This window comes from Panthera tigris, chromosome A2 (genome assembly GCF_018350195.1).
Source record: "Panthera tigris isolate Pti1 chromosome A2, P.tigris_Pti1_mat1.1, whole genome shotgun sequence".
In the NCBI taxonomy this organism is placed as follows: Eukaryota; Metazoa; Chordata; class Mammalia; order Carnivora; family Felidae; genus Panthera; species Panthera tigris.
Window position 1 is genome coordinate 116094777 of NC_056661.1, and position 10196 is coordinate 116104972.

The following is a 10196-nucleotide window of genomic DNA, read 5'->3' on the forward strand; positions in this document are numbered from 1 at the left end:
CAATGTTCTTTTTATTTAGACAAAAATTATTTCATTTTTACATTACAATATTATTTAAATTTTTTAAAATAACTTTTAAGATACCAGCTCTAGTGACAAGGAAAAATTGTTGTCAGTGATAACCCATCAAAAGAGTACCGTGACTCTTCCTTCATTGTTGTCGTCACTGTAGAGTTGTTTACAGATTACAGGCCACAGCTTTATATCATCTTTAGGGACAAGCTCCAAATCTCTTATTTTTCTTGTTTCAGTTCTGTATCGTCTATTTTCTTGAATCCCAGTCTCCTAAAATGTAAGCAGTACAACATGTTCTCATCCATCATAGCAATAGCATAAGTGCATATAAAAATACAAGCCATGGTCCTAACTGCTTAATTATACTTGAGTTGAATTGTGTTGCACTTCAAATGAGTGACATGTTGATGAGATCCTGAATTTGTAATGGGTACTCGGATTTACCAGCTTACCCTGGAATCACTTCTCTCCCTCCACACTGCCCCACTCGCAACATCTGGTTAGTTGCCAAATTCTACCCCTGTATATCTCAGGACCTCAGCAGAAATGTCAGTAGTTCTCCTTTTCTTTTTTAATGTTTACTTATTTTTGAAAGAGACAGAGAGAGAGAGAGCATAAACAGGAGAGGGACAGAGAGGGAGACACAGAATCCAAAGCAGACTCCAGGCTCCGAGCTGTCAGCAGAGAGCCTGACGCGGGGCTGGAACTCAGGAACAGCGAGATCATGACCTGAGCCAAAGCTGGACACTTAACCCACTGAGCCACCCAGGTGCCCCATCCCTTTCTTAATGAATAACATCCAAAGTCCTTTACTTGGCCCTGAGTTTGCACTGTCAGTTCTTAGCCCAACCTTGTCTCCTTCTTTCCTCTTTTCTTTGCACCCTTGCTTCTCTCACCAAACTGAACCTTAGCTGTGCGGGGCTCACCCTTGCTTTAGTACCATTGTTCACACTTCTCTTTTTGCCTGAAAGTATCTTCTCTTTTCCCACCTGTCTCTGAAGGTTCAAAACAGAGCCACCTTTCAAAGTCTAACTGGTGAAACTTTCCCAGAGTGCTATGTGTAGGAATACTCCCAGCACCGCACCCCCACCCCCACCCCCACCCCCGCCGGGCACAGTCTGTTGTGCCATGCTGTGGACAAAAAGCATGGAATTTATGGACCCCAAATTCTAGTAAAGGAGAAAATATGTCAGATGGCAATAAGAGCCACATAAAAAATAAACTAGGAATGTTCTGAAAAGGTCTCACTTATAAGGTGTCAGAGCTTACTACCTGACTTTCTACAGGCCTTAAAGTTTCATGTTCTACTCTATATAAATTTTTTTTTGTTTTTATATATACTCTCTACTAGAAAATAAGAGGGACACCTGGGTAGCTCAGTTGGTTAAGTGTGTGACTTCGGCTCAGGTCACAATCTCCCGGTTTGTGGGTTCAAGCAGGGCTCTATGCTGACAGCTCAGAGCCTGGAGCCTGCTTCAGATTCTGCGTCTCCCTCTCTCTCTGCCCCTCCCCAACTCCTGCTCTGTCTCTCTCAAAAATAAATAAACAATAAAAAAAATAAAAAAGGAATAAGAGGTAGCTTGTCTATTAATTTTATGAAACTCTTGCTTTTTGATTTGTGCATAGTAGATACTTCATAAATACTTATTAATACAATGATAGTAATAGCACTCATTTATAAAATGAGATCAAGAAAAAGAAAAAAAAATTGATTTAAAGTTGATGAAGAAAACCTTCTGAATTTGAGACCTGGTGTATTGAAATGGCATCCTGTGTACTTGTAGACAGTTCCCTCATATGGGATCTTTTACATTAGAGAGATTAAATGTTGGACAGTATGTCATAGGCTTAAATTCCCAATCCCATCATCAGGATTTTCCTACTCAGTATGTGGCTATAGAATGAGACTGATGCCCACGTGTGGCTTAGGGGAAACCACCTCATTACTTTATACCTGTGGTCGTGTTCTCAGTTCAGGTATTCATTTCCCTGTCTCTACCTTTTCCCTTCTAAGAAACTTAACTTTCTTAGAAACTTTTGAAAAGAGGTAATCCTTTTTAATGTTTCCGGACCAGCTATATATAACTGCCCATTCATTTTAACTGGTTTTCAGGTATTTACCATGGGTGTTTTTGATCAGGATTCTGGATTTCTCGGGGCTGGCAGTTCATGGAGTAGAGTAACTCACTGGCAGATGGTGAAAGCATGGATTGTTGGAGCAAATCACTCCGTGTCTTGGCGACGCTTTTGGCCGTTGTTCTCCCAAACCTTTGGGGCAGATTAGGAACATGTCTTGAGATACTTTCCTTTATATTTCTTCCAAATCTCAGGGGCAGGTTGGCCATTGCCCCAGTGCTTCTTTCGTCTTCCATGGTCCTCCCAAATCTCAATGGCAAATTGGCAGCTGAGTGTGGCATTTTGTTGACTGTGGGTGCACTCATCTTAATGACAGTTTTTGGACCCCAGTCTTGGAGCTCTTCAAAACTGAGACTTCTTTCCTTTTCTCCCTCAGGGTCTCCTTTAGGCTATGATTAGAAAAGAATATTAAAATAAGTTATTGTTTCAGGTAGTAGGTATAAACCCCAAATTAACTTAAGTCCAGACTTTGGTTTGCAGAATTGTTAAAGCTATAAACAAAGTTTGTGTTAATGTGCAGAATTTTTAAATAAAGCGTTCGCATTAGGCTTCTTAAAGCAATCTAGTTTCTCTGTCCCTGGACTATTGTAAGGCACCCATAAAATATTAATAAAAAACATATAGTGAATACAGCAATGTGTTTGAGCAGCAGGAACATAATAAAGTATTGAAATGAGGCAAAAGTTTATTTTGCTGAAGTTATTCTCTTTCAGCTTTTGATTCATGCCGTTTATGAAATAGTTCATATATTTTTATATTTTGACTTTAGAGAAACCTTACACGGCCTCTTCATGTCTCTTGCTTCTCCTCTTTTTAAATGCCAAAGTGGTGGATAAATGCAATGAGAGATGCTAGCTAGGTTTTGGGGTATAGCTAGAGGAGGCTCCACTGAATTTCTTTCTTACCTGCTCACATTCAGAGCTCCACTCTAAAAGCATTGCTCAAGAAACCGATTGCATTTTTATTAGTATATAAGTTACATTTTTATTAAAGCAGTGATTGGTTTGTGGGTCACTGCACCACTACTCTACCAACTTTAAAGGAACCACTTAAGGGGTGCCTGGGTGGCACAGTCACAGTCTCACCATTTGTGAGTTCGAGCCCTGTGGCAGGCTCTGGGCTGAAGCTCAGAGCCTGGAGCCTGCTTCAGATTCTGTGTCTCCTTCTCTCTCTGCTCCTCCCCCACTTACACCCTGTCTCTCTCTGTCTCTCTCAAAACTAAATAAATATTAAAAAAAAATTAAAAGAACCACTTAAAATACAACAAATATTTAATTAAATTTAGCTTTCCCATGAAAATTTGTCCCTAAGAAGATTAAAAATTGCTTTTTAATGTTTATTTAGTTCAGAAAGGGTGGGAAAGGGGCAGAGAGGGAGGGAGACAGAATCTGAAGCAGGCTCCAGGCACTGGCTGTCAGCACAGAGGCTGACAAGGGGCTCATGACCTGAGCCGAAGTCAGACACTTGACCGACTGAGCCACCCACGTGCCCCCTTAAGATTTTTAAATGATCGTTTTTCTGATTGTAAAAAGTAATATGTACTCATTTCAGCAAGTTTGGAAAATGTATAAAAGCATAAAGAAGAAAATAAAAATAACTTGCAATTCCACCATCTAGGGATAGATATTTTACTTAGATGTAGATTTACCATAAACTTATCAGCTCATAATTGCTAGGTAGAAAATACAACCCTTGTATTTTTTTAGTTTATAGTTGAAGACCATTCAAATGTTCAGCTGAAGCATATCCAGATCTTATATCAGCAATTATTTATTACAACTGTGTACTTCTGAGTCCGTTGAAAATTCCTAATGCACCTTTATACTTGTTACATATCATACCCTGTACATAAATTGTCATTAGAGAGGCCAGGCTGTTTGCTGTTGTGTTAAAAAATACAAACTATATCAATGCACTGTCATGGGAAGCCTGCAGTTTGACAAACAACAAAGCACAAACTAACTTATTCCTTACTCTTTACAAAATACAAAAAGGCATCAGATTTAGGACATATATATAGTTAATGCTAGTCATGTTAGATGGAGTTAAAAAACTTACCTCAGAATATTTGTCATAATTTTCTTTGCTGTGAAAACTGGACATCATTAATTCATCTGTACAAAAGATGCTTGATGTTAACAAGCTTGAAGTGGCTAAAGTCAATAAAATAAAGCATTTTGATGAAATAACTTTCATTTTGTTCAGAATCTACAATTAAGTTTCTATGTGCAGCCTGATGTCTGCAAGATGGGGAATCGTGGTCTTTTTATACTGTCTAAAAACAAAGGAAAGATTGATTTAACAGTGAAACCAATCCCACATGTTTTAAGTACTAATATTAATTAGAGTGTTTAACTAAACTATGTATTTAAGGAATGTGGGTAATTCATTCTGGAAAAGACAGCTATGTTCCTGTTTGCAAATTCATTAACTTTGAAAATAATTTTCCTCATTATGAAGGAGTTTCTAATTAGATAAGTTTGGGGCCATGGTAATTAAGAGTCCGAACAAACAGAATGCTTCATTTCTCTGAGCTCAAATAAAAAATATTTTGGTGTTTGCGTCAATTCTTCAGAAGGAAAAAAAATAGTATTCAATACATGCGAGCTATCTTAAACAAAAAAAAAAACATTTTTTTTTTTACTCACACAAAAGAGTTAGGCATAGTAATTTCAAAATGTCAAAGAAAATTAAGAATGTAAAAAGAATTCTAAGTCACATAATACCCAAATAAATGCCATTAATTAACTTTTTGTAAAATGCTGTTTGGTTATGAAAAAGCTTCAGGAGTAAATGTCAGCTGCGACGTGAAAGGTGGGCATCAGACCATGTGCTAGGCGTTTTGACAAACTGGCTGTCTCAGGAGAAGCTGGAGGCAGTTCCAGGCCTTTTGTATTTGCCCTGTGGGCCTTATTTGGCAAAACCGTATAAATCACTGGGATTTTATTTCTGTGGTGCTGCTGCACCCTACCTTCCTCCTCAGAGCCCTTAAGAACCCTAGCAGAGGTTTGGTAAGTCACACACATGCTAATTTTGTTGGTCCCCTGGCCCATATTATTTAGGTAATCTCGCATTGCCACAGGCATACTGACATCATGGCATAAGAAAAGAATTTATAGAAATAAATGGCTATTTACTGAAATGCCAAAGCGAGTCTCTTTTGGAGCAGATGACTGGTATTCTTAAACAGCTGTCTTATCATGAGACTACCTAGGTTCTAGAGAAATCATTATTTATTCCCATCTGCCCATTCAGCCCTCTCAGGGAAAAAAAGACCTTATAGTGATTGATTTTTAGCTACTTCTAGATACAGACACTTAGAGGTGAATTCACAAAAGAGCAAATTATAAAATCACATCTTTTTGTGTCATGGATTGTACCATCTTGAGCCTCTTCCACAACCTACATGATTTGAGGTTTGCGATGGGCAGAAGTGAAGACCTTTCTCTATATTATAGATCTCCAGAATAAATTAGGAAGACAATGGTTAAACTCTTGAGTACCCCAAAGTCACACTTGCCTGCAGCTTCTCTTAAAGGCAGTTGACATCATTGGCCTCATTTGTTTTAGTCTGTGCTAGCCAAGAAGCCCCACAGTAGGAGGCAATTAATTCAATTCATAGTCTAGGGTTAATTTTGTAACACTGTTATTGGATTATTTGGGTTTAATTTCCCTGAGGATTTAATGCATTTCTCTTTCAAATTGTTCCTTTGCAAACTGCTGATGGAACTTCCTTTTTTTGTGGTCAGTAGATCCAAACTTTTGAGAAATGGGTGACGCAAGGAGCAAGTTATGTTGGCCGAGTTCACACCCTGGAAAAAGTGGAAACGGTCCACCTGGGTCTCTTTCAAAGTACGTTCTGTTATCTGGTTGTTTGAAATGTTAGCAGTGCATCCATTTTCAGTACTGCTACTTGAGGTTTTGACACATCTATTAGAGTTTTTCTGATTGCAGTCAGCATCTAGAGTAGCCGATATGACTAATTACTCCCCTGTCTCCACCAGGTTCAAACTTCCAAGTTTGGAGTATAATTAGAATTATCTTATTAATATAGGACTTGGCACTTTTTCAGCCGTATTTTCAGTTAGCTTCGAAAATGTTGCTATAAAACAACATGACCTAACATACACAGTATGAAATCATCATAAATCTTTTGATGAAATGTGCTGCCACATACATAGTATATTTAGGGATTCTTGCTGAGACATGAGCATAAAAAAATGAAAAAAATCTATCTCCCGGACACGTGGCATTTACATACATGCTTCACTAAGATTTTAGGAACCTGAAATCAACTCACTTCTAAGCCTCTGTCTCCAGCTTGAACACTTCTGAGCTTTAGACCCCCCACATCCTTGGCTTCCGACCACACGGTGCTGTTGGGATGCCCCACAGGCATCTTAAGTGCTGTATGTCCAAAGTGGAATTTATCTTTTTCACACCGGTCTCTCCTCCTATGTTTCCCATTTCAATGAACAGTATTCTTTCTGTCAGGGTCCAATCAGGAGATAGAAAATACATAGTAATTTGAACAATAGTTTGATTAATATAAAGCATTATTAATTATAAAGGGGATTAACTATAAAGGGGTAAAGAATACACTAGAGCCAAGGGAGAGTATCCAAGGAAAGGGCAAGCTGATTGGGATTCAGACCATATTGGAGAAAGTAAGGATGGCAGAGAAGTTTGCTGGGTCACCCCAGGCCAGAGCCTGTCTACACTCACAAGTGGGAGATACTCTTCCAGGGTGCAGATGGGCCAAGGCTGGGAAGGCAACTTCTGGGATATCTCTGAGACTCACTAGGAATCAACTCCACGGGGATGAGTCCTACCAGATGTCCTGAACATGCACCACGGGCAGCCATGTGTAGGAACAAAAAGAAGCAAATGGAAACCCATTTGAGCCAGAAAGGGAAATCCCTTCCTCCCATAGTACCCTTCTAATGCCTTTTACTAACAAAGCCTAAAATTATTATAGCCCCAAAAGATAAATGCTTACTGGGTCCATCTCTATTATCTCAGAGCGTGAAATGCGGAGTGGATTTGGAGCTGAAAGGCAATAAATAGATAACTGGCTCAGTCATCCACCCATAGGACCACTCCTAAATCCTTTGTGAGAACCATGACTATTTCCTCCCCGTTCCTCCCTCATCCCATTCTATAGTTAATGAACAACTGTTTCTAGTTTTGAGCTTTATACTCAGTAATAATAGATAGTATTTTCTTGAGCACTTACCACATGCCAAGAACTGTCCTAAGTACTTTGTGAATTAACTTGTTTGTCTTCCACAATAATCTCATAAGTATTTACTATTATCATTATTCGTACTTTTCAGAAAGGAGGACTAAGGTGCAGAAGGGTGAAACAATTTTCTCTGTACATGGCAGGGCTGGGATTTGAACCCAAGCATTCTGAACACGTTCTCACTCTGCCACTCCACCCAGTCAAGCCTGGTCTTTTCTAGCTTCTAATTAATCTGTTCACCTCTCTCCATCCCCATTGCCGTTACTCAGTTCACCATTTTCTCTTATCCCGATTCAATTCCTTGAACCTAATCAATGAAAATAATCCCCATCTTATCAATTCCATCAAACATCTCTTAATTGGAAGCATTTTTGCAGGATACCTAATTTCCTATAATATCCCCCCAACAACTATCCCACAAATAACTATACCCCACTATCTGAAACTAACCTTTTTCTTGGTCCTGTCCAGTTCTTCCTCCACAGAGTAATCAGACATATTTTTACAAAATAGAACATATTTATGATTTCTTTTTTAAAACCTTTCAGTGGTTTGCCATTTTTCTTGGAGTCACTTAGATAGCCCACTTTTCATTGCTAGTAGCCCTCTTACCTCTCCTACATCATCTCTCTCACCACCTCTGTGCTTTATGATAAACTTCTTTCCTTTTTTTTTAAGTTTATTCTTTTTCTTTCTTTTTTTTTTTTTTTTTTTTGAGAGAGAAAGCACAAGTGGGATAGGGGCAAAGAGAGAGAGAGACGGAGAGAGAATTCCAAGCAGGCTCCATGCTGTCAGTGCAGAGCCCAATGTGGGGTTGAACTCACAAACTGTGAGATCATGACTTGAGCCCAGATCAAGAGTCGGATGCTTAACCTACTCAGCCACCCAGGAGCCTCTATGATAAACTTCTGTTTTCCAAATGGATGCGATTTTTCTTGCCTCCAGGCCTCTTGCTTATGATTTTCCTGTGCATGAAATATTCGTCTATTCCCCTGTCTCCTTCTTACACCTCCTCATTGTTTGGGTCTCAGCTGAGACATTACATGTTGTGAGAAGCCTCTCCTGACTTCCAGCTCCAATAAATGGCTCTTTGTTCTTCGCCAATTTTGGCCTTTTCATTCTGACTTGTCCTGTACTGTACCTTGGCCTCCCTCCTCCTATATTGTTCTGGAAACGTACATGAGGGCAGAGCCTTGTTTTTGCACATCACGGTGCTATTTCCATTGTCTATATCACAGATGCTCAGAACATTTTATTTCTAAATGAATGAATGTATTTTTCATTGGTGTTAGGAATAGGAGTTAAAACTGAAGGTGCTTGTTAATTGTTTTTCCCAGTTTTGGCTGTTGACCAGAGTTTCCTCTTTACTGTGACTTATACATTTTTAGAGCTTAAGTTTGTTGGCTTATACTGAAATCTTACCATCTTAACATTCTCCCGGTGAGGGTTCACATCTAAAGCTTTCCCAGACTGAGACCCATACATGGACAGTCAAGTATAGGTAGGTTGAATGCAAGTATGTTTTATCCTGTTACAGTGCAATATGCAGTTTGATAAGTTCAATATATTCTGATGGGTCTTGCTGTGTTACTGTGTCCAAACAGCAGGAAGGGTGTGAAAAGGGACTACTCAGCCCTAAGAGGGGCTTCCTGACCATGCTTCAGGGTCTTGCATTAGGCGGACTTCATAGGCTCCACTGACTGAGGGCAGAAAAGGGCTCTACTTTTTCATGCCCAATAGATGTCCCTGACCTTTGCCAGGCAGTTAGAGTAGGGGACAAATCATTTCTGCCAGTCAGGAACTGAGGTGATGTGAGTTGGGTTTAGGACTTTGTAATGTCCCGGTTTATCTGCCCCTCTAGGAAAATATTTAAAATACGTGGTTGTTTTTGTGCCATGGGCTGCAAGTTTTTATTGCAATTTTTATACAGAAGAGCTACCTTCCTCCACACATTGATCCATGCCCCCTAAGGCCATGGTGATGTCTGCCAAAGAGGTATTGAATATTAATATACGGAAGAATTTTCTTATACAACCCTGTTCCTCATCCTCACCCAAGCAGTTTATTTTCAGGGCATTTATTTACCTTCTTACAGTTTCTTTCTTTCTTTCCATATAAGCAGAGTCCAATTGTTGTGCTATGCACAAGAATTTATGGCATTATCGTATTATTTTCATTGCATGTTTGCAAAGTATTTTGTAGCCATTTGTTAACGAATTTCAGGCCCCCTTTAGAGGTGGGTGATGGTATTACTGTATAATACATCTCAGTCTATTGTGTACAAAGAGAAAGAAATGTCTGCCTTGGTTCCAAATAAAATTGTCCTATGCAAATTGTATAAAATTACTGTTTTAAAAATGTGTGGTGGTGCCTTTGTTTCAAGATTTATGAGTGGCTTGTTATAATGAGCATGTCATATTTTGATGGCAGGATTGTATTTACTTCTATGCTTTTTATTATGACAGATTACAATGCCAGGGCCTTGCAAGGTGTTGATGTGAACATGAGACAAAGATTATCCCTCCATGTAGTAAAAGCAGTTGAAATTCAATTCTAGTTGGAGTAACTTAAAGAATCAGTTTGTACAAGAATACACATTAAGTAATTATAAAAATTAATTCAAATGATTTATTCTAGAAGGTTGATTAAATGGCAAGTTCCCTATGTCTAAAGGATATATTTTAGAACAATGTACTGAACAAACTTTTCAGTATTAAATCTTTCAAGTGATATGGAGTGGTAATGTTTTAAAGAATTTTTAAAGCAGTTGTGCAAGGCTGATTAGGAAGCGGCCTGTCTA

General features: G+C 38.8%; 1 protein-coding gene across 1 annotated transcript; it reads right to left on the reverse strand.

Annotated features, from left to right (window-relative positions):
• Positions 1–233: 233 nt before the first annotated feature.
• Positions 234–4347, reverse strand: NPVF (neuropeptide VF precursor). Its single transcript, XM_007089037.1, has 3 exons — positions 4210–4347; positions 2137–2540; positions 234–285 (listed from the first exon to the last, which is right to left on the reverse strand). Exons 1-3 carry the CDS (start codon positions 4345–4347, stop codon positions 234–236), a joined length of 594 nt encoding a protein of 197 aa, XP_007089099.1.
• Positions 4348–10196: the final 5849 nt, after the last annotated feature.

Coding starts and splice junctions, on each gene's coding strand:
- NPVF (XM_007089037.1), bottom strand. CDS start 4,347: ATGAAAGTTATTTCATCAAAATGCTTTATTTTATTGACTTTAGCCACT. Junction 2,541..4,209: donor ATTATGACAAATATTCTGAG/GTAAGTTTTTTA, acceptor TTCTAATCATAG/CCTAAAGGAGACCCTGAGGG. Junction 286..2,136: donor CCTGATCAAAAACACCCATG/GTAAATACCTGA, acceptor CTTACATTTTAG/GAGACTGGGATTCAAGAAAA.